The 18,247-nt window shown below is 38.3% G+C and overlaps 1 protein-coding gene across 1 annotated transcript; it reads left to right on the plus strand.

Moving 5' to 3' along the window:
* Positions 1 to 10,273: 10,273 nt before the first annotated feature.
* On the plus strand, positions 10,274 to 12,189 carry LOC138160952 (RILP-like protein 2). The gene is made up of 2 exons (XM_069087745.1): positions 10,274 to 11,037; positions 11,993 to 12,189. The coding sequence occupies exon 1, from the start codon at positions 10,305 to 10,307 to the stop codon at positions 10,965 to 10,967; it is 663 nt and encodes a 220-aa protein (XP_068943846.1). The 5' UTR covers positions 10,274 to 10,304; the 3' UTR covers positions 10,968 to 11,037; positions 11,993 to 12,189.
* The last annotated feature ends 6,058 nt before the right edge of the window (positions 12,190 to 18,247 follow it).

Here is an 18,247-nt window from a genome sequence, read left to right on the forward strand (position 1 = left end):
ACACATTATTCTTTATAAATCGCCCCCCATCTCCAAAGACCGCTTTTGTACTGGCCATTGGCCACGCCTGAAATGGACTTCTTCCTTACTTGTACTTCTTAGAATCCCTTCATAACTCAGCTCAAGGACTAGCTTCTACATGAAACCTTTTCAGATTATTCCAACTACTCATGCCTTCCCTCTGAGGAAATATATTAAAAATTTTTTCATTTACTCCAAAAATATTAATAAATATTTTATTCTCTAATCTAAAGGCTTTTTCAGAGCTTCCTCCTTGGGAAGATGGCATAGGTCAGGAAAAACTAGATTGAGTGGAAACAAAACTTTTGTCCTAACAAAAGAACTTCTTGCCTTGTTTTAAAATCATTGACTTCCCCAGCACCTGGAGTGCTTGACCTGGGAGTCACCCAAGAGAAGAGTTCTCTTTTCATTCAGAAATCTTATCTTATCTTATCCATCCTTGCCTTTTGAGAAGGATGGAATTTGGTAGTTCTAGTTGAAGATTAAATGACTACCAATCCACAATTTTAGCCCAATCTAGGATTTTAAAATATTGTGATCTTTTCCTTGCTCAAGATTCCTATAAATATCAAATGATATTGTCTTGGGATAGAAAGAAATAGATGTCTGCAGGCATGTGCCGGTTTGGATGTCTCTTTAAGTTGAGTCATAGTGACAAAACTGGGGAGAGTCAGAAGCATAACTGGGAGGGCAATGATGGAACTGAGGTCATTAATAGTAATAAAAAGAGCTGAAATCTACAGTGTTTTACAGTTTGAAAGTGTTTCATATACATTCTCACACATTAAGGAAGGACATTAAAAATGACACAAGGGAAAGAATTTAGTTAGAAAATGTGGAAGAAAATCTAGGAATTAATAAAAGGGAAATATTTAGTATAAAAAGAATGAAAATAGGGGTGGCTAGGTGGCACATTGAATAGAGTGCCAGCCCTGGAGTTAGGAGGACCTGAGTTCAAATCTGGCCTCAGAAACTTAACACTTACTATGTGTTAAGTGTGACCTTGGGCAAGTCACTTAATCCTAATTGCCCTGCCTTCCTCCCTCCAAAAAAAGGGAATGAAAATAGAAATATTACTTTCTTCAATAATATGATTAAAATGCTTTTTAAAAAAATGTTATTAATCTGTTACTGAAGAAAAAAAACTGGCAATAAAATATGATAAGAAGGCTTTGTGTTCCTGGCAATAAAAGATATTGTACAAATTGAAAGTACTGATCAACAACATGGTGGTGATTTTATGTAAAAATTCAAAGAAAATGATGCTATCATAACTGAAGTAAAGAATGTAGTATTTTTAGTCCTACACATATTCAATAGGAACAAAGGAAGTTGTTTGCGTGACCATTGTTCCAGGCACCCAGAGTCACAAGCAAGGAGTTATCCTCAATTCCTACTCTTACTTTTTCCACCCACATATCTATTAACCTGCCAAGTCATATGGATTTTTTCATCTCCATAGCATCTCTCACATCTGTCCTAGCTTCTCATATTTTCTACTCATGTCACAATCAACTTAATTTCACTTGAACTATTTCAATAGCAATTTAATTAATCTCCTTTGATCCAGTCTTATCCTTATCTAGTCCATCACCAGTGTGGCTGACAAATTAATATTCCTAGAACTTCCAGGCTCCAAAAAGCTTCAGTGTTTCTCTGTTGACTCTAGGATAAAACACAAACTCTTCTGTTTGACCTTCAAAGCCCTCCACAATTTATCTCCAACTTGTCTTTACAGGCTGATTGGGGTGTTTCGGCATTCAAGGATGAGCACCTCTGATGTGAGGACTTGCTGGTGCTCAACTCTCATCTGTGGCTTCAAAAAGCTGTAGTATGCACAGTGGCCACACCCTAGTAAAACCATGTGGGCAAACAGGCTAAACCAGGTTGAAAGTAACCAACAGGCTATGAACCTGCTGGTGAGTTAGCGGGTGTCTACCCAAGCATGTGAAGACTTCCCCCAGCAGAATGGGTAAATGCGAACAATTTGTTACAACGGTGATGAAGAAGGGTGAAGTAGGCACTGTGTGGCATGTAGAAATTAGTGAGACATTGAAGACACATTGAAGATGCATCTTGTACCATCACCAGTCATCCTGACTTTCATCTTGCCAGGGGACTTCAGTGTGGCTGACAGCTTTGTGCAACTCTGCCTCACTTAAATCCAATTCATGCACAAGTCAAGATGTCACCCTATGATGTCATTGGTCCTCTCTGAAAATGAAGAATGAACAACAACAGACTGATTGTACTCTTCTGTCTCTCACACACTCCATGTCTCAGCCAAACTGGCCCTTTGGCTCTTGTCTATATGTGACTTTCCATTTTCTATCTCTGTGCCTTCTGCACAGACAGTCCCCCATGCTTGAAATGCTCTCCTTCACCTTTGCCTCTCACAATCTCTAGTTCCTTTCAACATGCAAGTCCTTTATCCAATAAGCATCTTTTTTTCCTGACTCCCCCAGTTGCCCACTCACTCTTTCCTTACTTTGTGTATATCTGGCATTTATTTACTTGAGTCTCACAATCCATTAGTATGGGACTCTCTCCTCATTGGTGGAAATTAGTGTCTCACCTGCATAAGAGATGGGGCACAGTGGGTGAGAAGTTTCCTCAAGCTTCCAGCTTCAGGGAGGAGATGTGTGATGCCAGCCCCTAGTCACACATACACATGTAATTCTACCTCTCCCCACTCCCAATTGGTGAGTTCAGTGAGGGCAACCATTGCTTTACTTTTGGTTTTGTATGCTTGATACTTACAGAGTTGGACTGAATTGTAACCTAAATTGGTGGAAAGTATTTACAAAATCTTCCATTCAGCTTTCATCTTTTTAATATGAATTGGTGAACTCAGCCTTTAAGGGAGGATAATGGTCATATTTATGGGAAAGGAACTGCTTACTAACGTATTCCAGTTTATTTTCAGGAATTACTCTGTTGATGTCAAAGAGTATCTGTGTCTTTCTAGAATTTGGGAATGAAAACTCACCATGAATAGGAAAAAATCACCATCTAGATAAGAGGCATCTAATTAGGCATGAACTGGCCCTGAACTGCAAAATCATCTGGATCTCCTTGAGATGGAGACTTCCCAGATTGAGCTCATTAGTAACATAATCTGGGAGCTCTGACTCCAGGAGTGTGTGTGTGTGTGTGTGTGTGTGTGTAGAAAAAGACAGAGAAAGAGAGTTCAGAGAGACAGACAGACAGACAGACAGACAGAGAAAGAGAGAGAGAGAAAGAGAGAGAGAGAGAGGAGAGAGAGAGAGAGAGAAAGAGAGAGAGAGAGAGAGAGAGAGAGAGAGAGAGAGAGAGAGAGAGAGAGAGAGAGAGAGAGAAGGAGAATGTGGGAGTGGAGAACAATAAACTGCGTGTTTTGGTAAATTGGAAGCAGATTTCAAGACATAGCACATTCAAGTTATTTTACTATGTCAGATATAATACCTGTGGCCTTTAGGATAGCCTAAAACAAAGGTCTTTGGGGTTTTTTGAAAGACAATTTTGCTTAAAAATTAGAATCATTGGTTACCCATCTCTTTGATATGATGAATTTAGTGCATTTGTTAAAGTGGAAGAAGTTATTCTCTGTGAATCAAATTCTGCGTAGCTCTGGAGCTTTGCTGTCCCAGAGAGACCCTTTTCTTAAAAAGTAAAGTATCAAATATACAATTCTATTAGAGCAATTTCTTTTAGGACATACAATTGTATCGATTAATCAGCAAATAGTGGGAGAAACATGTACATATACAGATATGTACGGTGTATATACAATGAGAATAAAGAATCATTTTTTAGGAGACAAAAGAACCTGGTGAGATAAGGACTTTTTGTAGCTAGTAGAATTTTGAACTGAATTTGAAAAAAAAAAAACAACCCCCCAAACCAAGGATTTAAAGAGGCAGAGGTGAGGAAGGAGTGCATTATAGATACTTGGAACAGCTAGTACAATGGCTTAGGGGATGGAGATGGATCATCTCAAAGAGGCTGGTACACCTGGGCCATAGAATGGGAGCTAGAAAGTAATATATAAGATGAAAAAGTAGGAAGAAGGCAGATGAGAATTTTGAAATACCAAACAGGAGTTTATTTTTGATCAGATAGTCAGTATGGAAGTATTACAGTGAATTCAGTTGAGGAGTTGTGAAATAGTCACACCATAACTTTAGGAAAATTCCTTTGGAAGCTGTGTGGAGGGTTATGTGAAGTGGAGAGGAGTGATTCAGGGAGAACAAAAGGGAAGCTATTACATGAATCCAGGCAATATCTGATGAGAGCCTGAACTAGGTGGGCTGCTATGTAAATGGAGTATTTAAGGGAATGTAAGTGTAGGACATGGTGGAAAAGGAATGCCAGGTTTGGGCAGTTGATTAGATATGTAGAGTAAGTGAGTGTAAGAAGTAAAATTGTGGGGACTAGAAGGATACTTTCAGTAATAACAAAGAAGTTCAGGAGGGCAGGCAAAATAGGCAGCAACTTACTTGAGCTCTTTCAACATTCCCCTCCAAAAATGTATTTAAAATAATGCTTTAAATCAAATTCTAGTGTAGTACAGCCAACAAAATGTCAGGGTGAGACATTTTCGAGTCCAAGAAAACTTAGGAGGTTTCTGGGATGGTGGCTAGCAGAGGGCACAGTGCAGGCTCGAAGGGAGCTGTGACATCCATAACAACAGGACTGGGAGCTCTCAGCCTAGAGATGGGAGGGGGTCTGACAAGTAATCAGAGAGAGATTATAGGCAACGCTTTGATGGTGCTGGGAGTAGGACCCTGTTGTATTGCCCTTACGTTCTGTACTGTAGTTCCAGGGTAAAAAGGGGTACTAACACTTACACTTGCAGGAGTGAAGGGGCCCTGGTCACAGTTCAAGGGCAGAGAAGAATGCTTGTGGTCACTCCCACAGGAGCAGGGGCCCTCATCTCAGTAGCAAGGAAGAAAGAAGCACTAGAACTTATGGCTACAGAACAGGGTTCCAGGACCAAGAGGAGCATTAGCATTTGGGGTTTTAGGGGAACAAAATCCTTTCCTAGGAAAGACCAAAGTATGGGCCAGGAGACCAATGACTACACCTTTTCTTAGAAGGACCCCAAAACACCCATCTTAGAAGGACCCAAAACTTAGAAACCCCAAATGTTCAAAGAGAAAAAAAAGTAAATTGGATGCAAGCCCAACAATGTTTCTTTGGAGAGCTCAACAAAGGATTTTAAAAAATGAAATAAGGGTAGTGAAGAGAAAATTGGGAAAAGAAATGAGTGAGCCAAGAAAATTATGAAAAGAAGGTCGTCAACAGTATTGTAAAGGGGGCACAAAAAATACAGAAGAAAATAAGACCTTCAAAATAAAAAAAGAATTTGACCAAATGGCAAAAGAGGCACAAAAGTTCACTGAAGAAAAGAACTCCTTAAAAAATAGAATTTGGTCAAATGAAAAAAATGAATTACAAAAAATTTGCTGAAGAAAATAATTCCTTAAAATTAGAATTGGACAAGTGGAAGTTAATTACTACATGAAACAATCAAAGTTGATAAAATAAAGAAAAAGAAAGCAGAAGAAAATGTGAAATATCTCATTGGAAAAACAGCTGTCCTGGAAAACAGAGGGAGAGATAAATTTAAGAATTATTGGACTACTTGAAAGTCTTGATTTAAAAAAAAGTCCAGATGTTATATTTCAAGAAATTTTCAAAGAAAACTACCCTGATGTCCTAGAACCAGAGGATAAAATAGAAATTGAAAGAATCTACCTATCACCTTCTACAAGATACAAAAATGAAAACTCTCAGGAAAATTATAGTCAAATTCCAGAGTTCCCAGGTCAAAGCAAAATAATAATAATATCCTGGAGCCCCAGGCAGGATCACACAAGATTTATCAGCTTCTTCATGAAAGGAGCACAGGGTTTAGAATATTATATACTAGAAGGCAAAGGAGGTAGGATTACAACCAAGAATCATCTAACCAAAAAAAACTGAATATAGTCTTTCAGGAAAAAAAGGCTATTTAATGAAATAAGGACTGTCAAGCATTACTGATGAAAAGATCAGAGCTGAATAGAAAGTTTGACTTTCAAATGTAAGACTCGAAAGAAACATAAAACGGTAAGCAGGAAAGAGAAATCATAAGGAGATTCAATAAGGTTAAACTGTTTACATTCTGACATGGGAACATGATACTTGTAACTTCTAAGAATTTTACCATTTGGGCAATTAGAAGAAATATACATAGACAGAGGGTATGCATATGAATTGATGGCATGACTTTTAAAAATGAAGGAGAAAGAGGGATGTCCTGGGAGAAAGGGGAAGAGAAAGGAAAGACGAGGAAAATTATCTCATAAAAGAGTAAAAAAAGGAAAAGCTTTTATAGTGGAGGGGAAAATGGGATTGTGGTGGCAGGCAATACTTGAACCTTACTCTCATCAGAATTAGCTCAAAGAGGGAATAAACAGACGCATACAGTTGAGTACAGAAATCTATCTTACCCAATAGGGTGAGAGGAATCATGAGGGGAAGTGGAAAACAAAAGGGGAGGGGAATAGAAGGGAAGATGGATTAAAGGAGGCAGTGGTGAGAAGCAAAACAGACTTTTGAAAACTGGCAGGGTAAAGAGGAGGATGAATGGGAAAACAGGTTGAAGAGATTATTTACAAAAATGCAAATTGATCAGATTAACCGAAGCAGAAATAGGCTATTTAAAAAATCCTATCTTAGAAAAGAACTTTGAACAAGCCAAAAAATTAGTTCTGTAAGAAAAAATCCCCAGGATAAGATGAATTCGCAACTGAATTCTACCAGACATTTAAAGAACAATTAGTTCTAATACTATATATATTATTTGAAAAATAGGCAAAGAAGGAATCCTACCAAATTCTTTTTATGACACCAATATGGTGCTGATAACTAAATAAGGAAGAACAAAAACAGAGGAAAAAAATTGTAGACCAATTTTCATAATGAATATTGATGCAAATATTTTTTCAAAAACGACTTGCAAGGAGATTATAACAATATATTTCAAAGACCATATTTATACTATGGATGAAAAACTGATTCAATATTAGGAAAACTATCAGTATAAATGACCATATCAATATTAAAACTAACAAAATTCTCATGATTATCTCAATAGGTGCAGTAAAACTTTTGACAAGATACATTCCTATTAAGGGATGAAAGGAAAGAAAGAATAGGAATAAGAAAGAAAGCATAGGAATAAATGCAACTTTTCTTCGGATCATAAATACTACCTACCTAAAACCACTAGAAACTATTATTTGTAAGAGGGATAAGCTATGAACTTTCCCAATTAGGTCAGGGGTGACCAAAGATGCCCATGAGCACCACTATTATTTAATATTGTTCTAGAAATGCTAGCTATAACAAGAGAAAAAAAGAAATTGAAAAAAATTAGAATAGGTAATGAGGTCACAAAACTATTGCACTTTGCAGGTATGATGGTATATTTAAAAAATCCTAGAGAATAAACTAAAATCTAGTTGAAACTATTAACAACTTTAGCAAAGTTTCAGGATATGAAATAAACCCACATAATCATTACCATTTCTATAAATTACCAACAAAGTCCAAGAGGAAGAGATAGAATTAGAAATTCCATTTAAAATACCACATACAATATAAAATATTGGAATCTATCCACCAAGACGTGCAATTACAAAATTATATATTATGTAAGGATACAATTACAAAACATTTTTTCACACAAAGTCAGATCCAAATCACTGGAGAAATATTAATTGTTCATTGGTAGGCTGAGTTGATAAAATAAAAATGACAAGTCTAGCTAAATTAATTTACTTATTCAGTTCCATAGCAACCAAACTACTGAAAAAATATTTTATAGAACTAGAAAAATAGTAACTAAATTCACCTGGAACAGAAAAAGATCAAGAATATCAAAAGAGTGAATGAAAAAAATGCAAAGGAAGGTGGATTAGCTTCATTAGATCTCAAACTATATTATAAACACTAACCATCAAAACTATCTGGTACTGGATAAGAAACAGAGTGGTCAGTCAGTAGAATTAATTGGATTCACAAGACACAGTAGTAAATGACCATATTAGTCTTGTGTTTGATAAACCCAAAGACCCCAGTTTCTGGAACAAAAACTCACTATTTGACAAAAACCGATGGGAACATTGGAAAGCAGTTTCAGAGAAACCTGGTATAGACCAATAATTCATGCTGCATACCAATATGAGGTCAAAATTGGAACATGATTTAGACATAAAGGGTGATATCATAACTGAATTAGGGGAACAGACAATTTTACCTGTCAGATCTATGGAGAAGGCAAGTATTTATTACAAAACAAGAGATAGGGAAGATCATGGGATGTAAAATGGATAATTTAGATTACATTAAACTAAAACTTTTTTTTTAAGAAACAAAGTCAATGCAGCCAAGATTAGGAAGGAAAGCAGGAAACTAGCGAAAAGTTTTATAGAAAATTTCTCTGATAAAGGACACATTTATCAATTATATAGAGAATTGAGTCAAATTTATAAGAATACAAGTCATTCCCCAATTGATTAGTGGTCAAAGGATATGAACAGGCAGTTTTCAGAAGAAAAAAATCAAAGCTATCTATAGTCATATGAAAAAATGCTCTAACTCACTATTGATTTGAGTAATACAAATTAAAACAACTCTGAGATACCATCTCACACCTACAGATAGATTAATATGATAGAAAAGAAAAATGACAAATGTTGGAGATGTGAAAAAATTGGGACACTAATGCATTGTTGGTGAAGTTGTGAACTGAGTCAAGTATTCTGGAGAACAATTTGCAACTATGCTCAAAGGACTCTAAAACTGTGTATACCTTTTGATCCAGCAACACCATCAATATGTCTATATCCCAAAGAATTCATAAAAAAAGGAAAAGGATTCACATGTAGAAAAATATTCATAGTAGCTCTTTTTGTGGTGGTCAAAAATTGGAAATTAGGGGATGTACATCAATTGGGGAATGGCTGAACAAGTTGTGGTATATGTATGTAAGGGAATGCTATTGTTCCATAAGAAATGATGAGCAGATGGACTTCAGCAAAACCTGGAAAGATTCACATGAACAGATACTGAGTGAAATGAACAGAATCAGGAGGATTGTATGTAGCGAGAACAATATGTGTAATGATTAATTATGATAGACTTAGCTCTTCTCAACAATATAATGAGCCAAGATAATTCCAAAAGACTTGTGATGGAAAATGCTAACCACATCCAGAGAAAGAATTATGGTGTCTCAGGGCAGATTAAATCACATTATTTTAAATTTTGGAGGATTTTATGTAGACAGTTAATAGTTTTATATAAACATAGATTTTATATAGATAATTAATAGATAATTATATATATATGAAGATTTTATAGAGATAACTATAAATAGTTATATAGATGGTTACCCCAAAACTGGGACACTAATGCACTGTTGGTGGAGTTGTGAACTGATCCAACCATTCTGGAGAACAATTTGGAACTGTGCCCAAAAGGCAATAAAACTGCATACCCTTTGACACAGAAATACCACTACTAAATCCTTATCCCAAAGAGATAAAAGAAAAGGGAAAAGATCTATATGAACAAAGATATTTATAGCAACTCTTTTGTGGTGGCAAAGACTTAGAAAATGAGGGAAGATTGATCACTTGGGGAATGGCTAAATGAGTTGTGATACATGATTGGGATGGAATATCATTGTATTATAAAAATGACAAGCAGGATGGTTTCAGAAAAACCTGGGAAGATTTATACCATCTCGGCAAAGTGAAGGTTGGTAAGAGAGGGAGATGATAGCAAAGACAACCTGCTGAAGAAGATGCAAGTAGATGGGATCAAGAGTCCATATAGATGGGTCAGTTTTGTGGTGAAAATGGGCTACCTCTTCATCAGAGGCTAGAGCAGGAGTGGGGAACCTGCAGGCTCAATGACACATGTGATCCTCTACATCCTCAAGTGTGGTCCTTTGACTGAATCCAAATTTCACTGAACAAATCCCTTTAATTAAAAGATTTGTTCTGTAAAACTTGAACTCAGTCAAATGGCCACACTTAAGGACCTAGAAGGCTGCATGTGGCCTCAAGGCCATAGGTTCCCCACCCTTGGACTAGAGTAATGAGGAAATAGTGTGAGGTGAAGAGGTGGAGCTGTGAGGAAAAGATTATGGGAAAAGGAAACTCTAATTGAATGACCTTTATTTTCTCTCTAAAGTATAAAGATGATGATAGGCCTGGAGAAACCAGCGAACCAACAGCTAAGCAGCCATGGAAAAAAAGCCTTCCCCAGGGAAAAAGGAAGGAGAAGAAGGAGAGGAGGAGGAAGAGGGAGAGGAGGAGGAGACTGGTCCCGAAGGAGCTCTGGGGAAGAACCCATTCCAGCTAACAGCCGAGGATGTCTATGACATCTCCTATGTGGTGGGAAGGGACCTGATGGCCATCTCCGGGGACTCCAGGGATGTGGCCACCAGGGTGACCCAGCTCCAGTTTAAAATTGTGCAGATCTTGGAGATGCTGGAGGCCCTGGTGAATGATTGCAATGTGACCATAGTGGAGCACAGGATGGAGAGGGACAGCCTTCGAAAGGAGGTGGAGGGGCTTAGGAGTGAGGGGCAGCCCCCAAACTCGGAAGAGGTGAACCCAGGGACCAACAGGATGGTGGTGGATCTGACAGACCCCAATCGATCCCGATTCACCATGCAGGAGCTCCGGGAGGTGTTGCAAGAAAGGAACAAACTCAAATCCCAGCTGCTGGTGGTTCAGGAGGAGCTCCCGTGCTACAAGAGTGGGCTCGTCTCACCGAGTAACAGCCAGGTGGCAGGAAGAGACAGCCAAGTTCTCGTCACCAGCACCATGAACTCAAAAGGAGGCAAACAGGAGAAAACAATCATCAGGAAGCTCTTCTCTTTCAGGTCAGGGAAGCGGACCTGATTCTGAGCCCCCAGGCCTGCGAGGGTGCTGTGGCCAGCTCTGAAGACTTGGAATGCATTCATTGTGCCATGTGTTGCTAATCAGATTTACTGATTTATTTTCCCCTAAAAAAATTGAGAAGGAAATATATGACGTTTTTCCCTCTGCTTAATTTCCCCTTGGCTCTCAGTTAAGAGAGACTAGTGGGAAGAAAGAACACTGGATTTTGAGTCAGAGGATCTGGGTTTGAATTTCATCTCAGTGGCTGTGGGCAAGGCAGTTCCCTTCCTTGGACCTCAGTTTCTCCAACTGTAAGGTGAGGGACTTGGGCTAAGTGATACCTATGGTCCCTTTAAAGTCCTAAAATGTTCTCTGTTGTCACTCTGGAGGCCCCACACCCAGAAGGGGGTCAGAGCAGTTAAAATTGTCCCATTGAATCCATGGTCATGAGAAGGCATCTTAGAATGATGGAACGGGGACTAGCTCTGGGATTAGAGAACCTGGATTCAGATTCCACCTTGTGGAGTCTGAGGTGCTGGGATGAAACCCCACCCTCTGATGCTTCCTACCTGCTTGGCCTTGGGTGGGTCACTTACCTTCCTTAGGCCTCAGTTTCCTCACCTGTCAAAGGATGAGCCTGTTTTGCCTCTAGAGATGTGCTGCAATGCTGCTGATAGGTTTTTGGGTGCTCTGACCAAACCTTCAGAGGTTCCACTGGGGCGGGGGGTAGGCGGTGACCCAGTAACATTGTTCCAGAACTGACTGTTTCCACTTTTAATACAGGAGTGAATTAAAATCATCAGATTCTTATTAAACCCCTAGAGTGTACAGAGGCCTGTGGTAGGCATCAGGGGAAAGAAAAACTGCAGAAAAGACAATGGGCCGTGCCCTTGTGGTGCCAGTAGTAAAAACTGTTAGCTATAAAGAGAAGAGGACAAGTCTATATGAAAAATATAAATAAATGTTTTCCGATGCACTTCACCAGTTATAATCTCATAGGACTTCAGGCTGGAAGGAGCCACAGAAGTCATCTTGTTCTAGCCCAGTGATTTTTATAGACGAGGAAAATGAAGACCCAAATGTTGAAATGCCCAAGGTTACACAGGCAGTAAGTGTTAGCGTAAGGATTCGAACCCAGTGCCTTGGACTTGAGAATGTCTGCTCTTTTCCTCTTCACTATCATAGTATTGACTGCTCTGATAACTTTTTCTGTAAGGTTTTGTATTGAGATAAATAAAATGGCTTTTCTAAAAAAAAATAAAGTATAAAGATGAGAACCTCAGCTGAAAGGGTGACTCTTACTCTTTGGTGACTGTTATCTGTAGTGCCCAGCACAGTGGACACCATGAACTGAACTGGTGATGGATTTTCCTACTCTCTCTCTTTTACTCTGTTTCCAAAGTGGGCTAAGGATGTTTTTTGTCCTCTTTTGTTTATTCTCAGTTACAGGTTCTGGAGGTGATGCTTGTCAGACCAGGAGTTTGCGGCATGGTGATGCTGTCAGCAAGCCCAGCATGTAAACTCTGGGAACCCAGAATGCCTGGAACTCGAATTGGGGTTTGAACTTGGAACTGGGACTATGCCCTATGGGAACTGAGCTAAGCTAGGAAACAAGTGCCCTTCTACTCCCCAGAGATAGAGGGAAGGGCGTAGAGAAGGATCGTATCACCCACATGTTGGGGGGAAGTAGGTTTGTTTATTTCTTACTATCTTTTGAAGTAAATATTTGTTGCAAAAGCTTTTTAAAAAAAATATAAAGGTATTCTAAGACTAAGAAGTTGTATAAAAGAGCATAAACCAAAGACTTGGGGGACAACTGCAGTTTGTGAGCATGGTTTGGGTAAAGAACCAGCAAAGGAGGGTGACAAGGAACAGTCAGTGATGTAGGAAAAGAACCAGAAGGAAACAGTGTCATAGAAACTTAGGAAAGAGAGAGTATGGAGAAGAGGGTGATACACAATGCTAAAGGCTGCAGAGAGGTCAAGAAGGCTGAGGAGAAAGAAAAGGTCATTGAATCTGGCAATTAAGAAATTGTTAAGGGGTGGGTAGGTAGTGAACAGAGTACTGACCCTAGAGTCAGAAGGACCTGAGTTCAAAAGTGGACTCAGACACTTAACACTTACTAGTCATGTGACCTTGGGCAAGTCACTTAACCCCAATTACCCTGCCTTCCCCCTTCCAAAAAAAAAGGAAAGAAAGAAAGAAAGAAAAAAGAAAGAAAGAGAGAGAAAGAAAGAAAGAAAGAAAGAAAGAAAGAAAGAAAGAAAGAAAAAAAGAAAGAAAGAAAGAAATTGCTAATAACTTTAGAGAGAGCAGTTTCAATTGAGTGGTAAAGTGAGAAATGAGATTCCAGAGAGCTGAGAAGAGGGGAAGAGGAAAGGAAGTGGAGGCACTGGTTACAGGTGCGTTTCTCAAGGAATTTAGCAAAGAAGGGGAGGAGAAATATAGGTTGATAGTGAATCAGGATGATTAAATGAAGTCAGGATTTTTTAAGGATGGGGAGACCTGGGTATATTTGTAGGCAACAAGGAAGCAGTCAACAGAAAAAGAGATGAAAGATCGGTGAGAAAATGGGTTATTAGAGAGAGTAATCTTCTAGAGAAGATGGGATAACTGGAATTGGTAATATATTAGAGGTAAGAAATGAAACTGACATTTTCAGATACCACCAACATATGCATTTGTTACAAGAGAGGACTTTTCTTTTTCATTTTTTTTGGAAGGAGAGAATTTGGAGGAGTGGTGTGAGAAATAATTTATTTGAGTTCCTACTCTGTTCCAATCACTATTAATCAATTTGATATGATTTCATAGGGGTAGTGATTATAAGTTCTGCATATTAGGTCCCAGAGCTGTGAGCTGAAGCTTTCACTTGCTTAATCATAGGAAACTAACTCAATTAAATGGAAAGTCCTTGAAATTTTTTTTGTACTGCTGGACTTCTCTCTTTTGTCCAACATGAGAAAGTGGCCATCTTATGGCCACTTAGTGGAGATGCCCCATGCTTTGCCCAACCTGTGACCCCATCTCCCCCCCATTGATATGTCATTTTTGGCACTTAAGAGCACAGTCTATCAACCAATGAGAATCTACTTCACCATGCCTCCTTTTTTTTTTACTTATTTGTTCTAAAACCATATAAAAACAAGGTCTTGGAAAAAGAGGACATACCAGATGCTGAGGAATATCTACTCTTTTTTTTTGCTTTTTGGAAGGGGGAAGTCAGGGCAATTAGGGTTAAGTGACTTGCCCAAGGTCACATGGCTAGTAAGTGTTAAGTGTCTGAGGCTGAATTTGAACTCAGGTCCTCCTGACTCCAGGGCTGGTGCTCTATTCACTGTACCACCTAGCCTCCCCATGGTGAGGAAGTTCTGAAGTCCACTTTATTAGACGGGACCATGGACCCTTTAATAATATGCCATTGGCGCTGATCTCTGCCTCAGTGGTTTTTCTTATAGTTTGAGCAATTATAATCCCCACAGTGGGGAGGAGAATGACTGTGTTACTAAAAAAGGAAGAAAAAAGTACCAATGAATCATTAAAAAAATAAATAGAAGCAAGCAAAAGGAAGTTCACAAGGGGACACAGATAAGTAGGAGAGTGCTGGAACTACTATTTAAGTCTGAATTATGCAAAAACAAAATAAGATATATTTGGTGAAAAAAATGCACATAACAGAAATTCTCAGTTTCATATACAGTCTCCTTTTTCTGTTTATTAAAATGTTCACTTTTTTTTAAATGAAGTTCATAAAAATAAAACAAGAAAATATGATGTGGGGAAGCTTGATTAGCAAAACAGATGATGTGATTCTACCATTGTCATTCTCCCCAATTTGAAGGTAGTTGTGGTGGGAAAAAATGACTGTCTTTTAGTCTTTAATTTTTTGATTACCATAAGCAATCTTGGGCAAGTCCCATTTCTGATGTTAGCTGGGATTAATTGTAAGTTGAGTTTCCAATAGCTGCACTGACCCATATTATATCCAAAAGGATCATTTGCATTGCTCATTTGTTTTTCAGTTAGCTTGCCCAAGATCTCACACTTTACAAGTGTGGGTATAATTTATTGTTTCCTGTATATAAGTTTAGAAATCCTGGAGTTATGCAAGATACGTGTGTGTGCATGTATATGTGTATATATACGCACACATATACATACATGCATACACACATGTGGTTTCATTCAGCTTCTCACAATCACAGCTGAAAATAGAAGGGTCATTTGAGCTCAACCTTGTAAAACAGTGGGAAATTAGTCTAATCCTAAATTTACTGTCAATCTTCCAGAAGGAAAGAAATAGTACATATAACTTAAAGATTTGAATGATTGAATTCACTTCATCTTGGGCGCCACTAACAAACTGAATAATCTTCAGTAAGCTATTTCACTGCTTTGGGTCTCAGTTTCCTCATCTTACCTCTTAGGTCCTTCCATATTTAATTTTATCATGCCAAAGAGAATCTTAGACTCTGGTGTGATATAGTATAAAGTTAGGATAGAATAGAATAGTGCAGCTTTTTTTAAACATGTTGTTTCATTGGTGCTGGGAACTTCTGGTGAAAAAATTATATAGCTGAGGATCAGCAACTGTTGTCCAACCCACAGTTAAGAGTGGTGCCTGGATCACTGTGAGGTGAATGGCCTAATCAGGGTCACACAGGCAGCATGGGTCACAGATGGGACTTAAATCAAGGTCTTCCTGATTTAGAAGCTGTCCTTTTATCCACTAGCCTTGCTACTGGATAGAATTCACATTATGGCTGTTGTAAGGGATGGGCCTAATTCAGGCTGACTGTTAGCTTGTTAGGTCAGGTTCGAAGTTGGACTGAAATGAAGCACTCAGAGATACTTTTACAGTTAGCAAAAAGAGGTCTACTTAACTAGGGCATAGAGAGGATATTCAATAAGGAATCTCCAGGAATTGACTTGGGAAGACATACCCCTCCCTCATCTCCTTATGGAAACACATATGGTCAGGAAGGCATGGTGTGATTATTCCCATGGTCTTCGAACATCTGCCAAGTCTGCAAAGCTCCATTTCCACGTGGGTGGGCCTTTTTTATGCCCTTAAGTGACCAGGAAGTCACATCAATACCACCAGAGGCTACAAGCTGTGTTAAAGGAGTAACATTTTTAGACTTGGCCCCCTAGACCAATGAAAAGTTTGCCACCTTTCAGAGAAAAATTAGCTTAGTTCATCTTATGTGAATAGGGAGGAATCCTGGTAGATACTGGTGTTATCACAGACATCCAGTTAAATTTCCACAATCATGGCATTATATTTTAATTTTCTGTGTATCAAGCTTAGCTGTGTAGGATTTGAATCACTTTATGAGAATATCTTAGAGTTCAGTGCTTTGTGGTTATGAAGTTCTTTTCACAGACATTTTTATCATCACAATTCTTTGAGTTAGATAGTGCAAATTGTTGTCTTCATCTTACACCCAAAAGACATGGAGGTTCCAGAAATACTACATGCCTTGCCCACAGTTACGCAGATTGTAAGTGACTGAATGAGGGTTCAAACCCAGGCTCCCCTGATACCAGACCTTGTGTTCTTTTTAGACTGAGGGTAATGCATTTCATTACTTTTAATGTATACTTTAATAAAATTACATGGCTAAGTAATTGTACTGCCTAATTACTTTTTTTTTGTAAATTCACAAAAGATAGTGAAATGCATCAAACATCTGCAAACTCCAAACCTTGAGATGAACAAATTATTAATCAGCTGTCAGGACATGTTGGTGAGAGAAATTAGCAGAGTCATATGTTAAGAAACCTGGGAAATGCAGGAGTTTTTCAGCATGAGCTGTCAGGAGAAGGGGGACATAGTGAGTCCCCTCATGATGCTTTGCTCACAGCATGTTGCTGATGAGTTAGAAACTGGGGAAATGGTCCCTTGGGTATCTAAGCCAAAAATACATGTATTATACTTGCTGATGATTAAGTAATATAAAGTAAAACAGGAAGCTGAAAACATAAACTATCAGTCTTTAGAAAACAAAGGAAGTTTAAAGTTTCCCAACTTAATTGCTTCTGGTTAAAGTAGGGTTTTCTATGACAGCTATTTTTTGGGGGGTGGTGATGATGGTGTGGGTGATAGCAGCCAGGCACTTTGAACATCAGTCATTTATTTATTCAAAAACAGGATAAGATGAAGAAAAAAAACTGACCTAGCAATTATGAGTGGGATTTTCAGGAAATTTAAAAGAAATATTGAGCTTGCAATTTTAGAAAAGAGATCAGGAGAGAAAAGAACTGAATCAAGTTTAGGATTAACAAAGTAGAACTAATGTAAGAAACTAGCTTATAAACTTGAGACAAAATACTAAATATATCTTGTTTAAAATTAACAAAATATATAACTACACATATAATATATAACTGCAAACCAGATAATAGCCTTTGTTTATGAGAAGTGTTCAGTGGAAGTTTGTGGGTCATTATTGGTCTTTTGAGCCATCATCAACACATAGAGATAACAACTCTGTCAGACGGGTTCTGTAATTCTCAAGCAAAGGAAGTTGTTTTTGTCTCTTCTCTCTATTTCTCCTAAAACCTTGGCCAACAAAGCACCATTTTCATATACATTAGACTGGTGTGTTTGAGTTCAAAGTCTAGGCTTTTCTTAATAATAGATTGCTTTGTTTTCTATTTCATTGACCAATGGTTAAGGTACTGGGGATGGGTATGCAGTATTCTAGGTGTATCTTCTATAGATTGTTTCCTCAAATATCTCCCTTTTCCCACACTTCAAGCTTGGCCTCTCAACTGGTTTCTTCTCTACTGTCTCCAAACATACCCAAGTTTTCATTATCCTTAATGCCTTCATTCAATCTCATCATGCCCATAAGTCATCATTCTTTATCCCTGCTTTCTAGAGAAATTCATTGCCACCCACTACTCCCTCTCACTCATTCATCAATCCTTTGCAATTTGGTTTCCGATCCCATCACTCAAACAAAACCAAAACTCTCTCCAAAGTTACTAGTAATCTTTTAATTGCTAAATCTGACAGTCATTTCCCAGGAGGACCAAGAAGTTCTTGATGTTGTTATTGCATTTAACATTGTTTGGCACCTGTTTCTCCTGGATACTCTTTATCAGTTATCCTGGGTCTACTCTTTCCTAGTTATTTCCTCTTGATCTTATCAATCCTTCTAAGTCTCCATTTCTGGTTCATTATTCATATAATGTCCCCTAATTGTTACTATTATGCAATATTCTTTCCAGAGTTTTCTTCTCTTCTTCCTCCATACTCTCCCTCTCCCTCTCCCTCTCCCTCTCTCTCTCCC

Source organism: Petaurus breviceps, unplaced genomic scaffold, assembly GCF_028583685.1.
Source record: "Petaurus breviceps papuanus isolate PSGF00001 unplaced genomic scaffold, PetGlider_PUasm1.0 183, whole genome shotgun sequence".
Taxonomy (NCBI): Eukaryota; Metazoa; Chordata; class Mammalia; order Diprotodontia; family Petauridae; genus Petaurus; species Petaurus breviceps.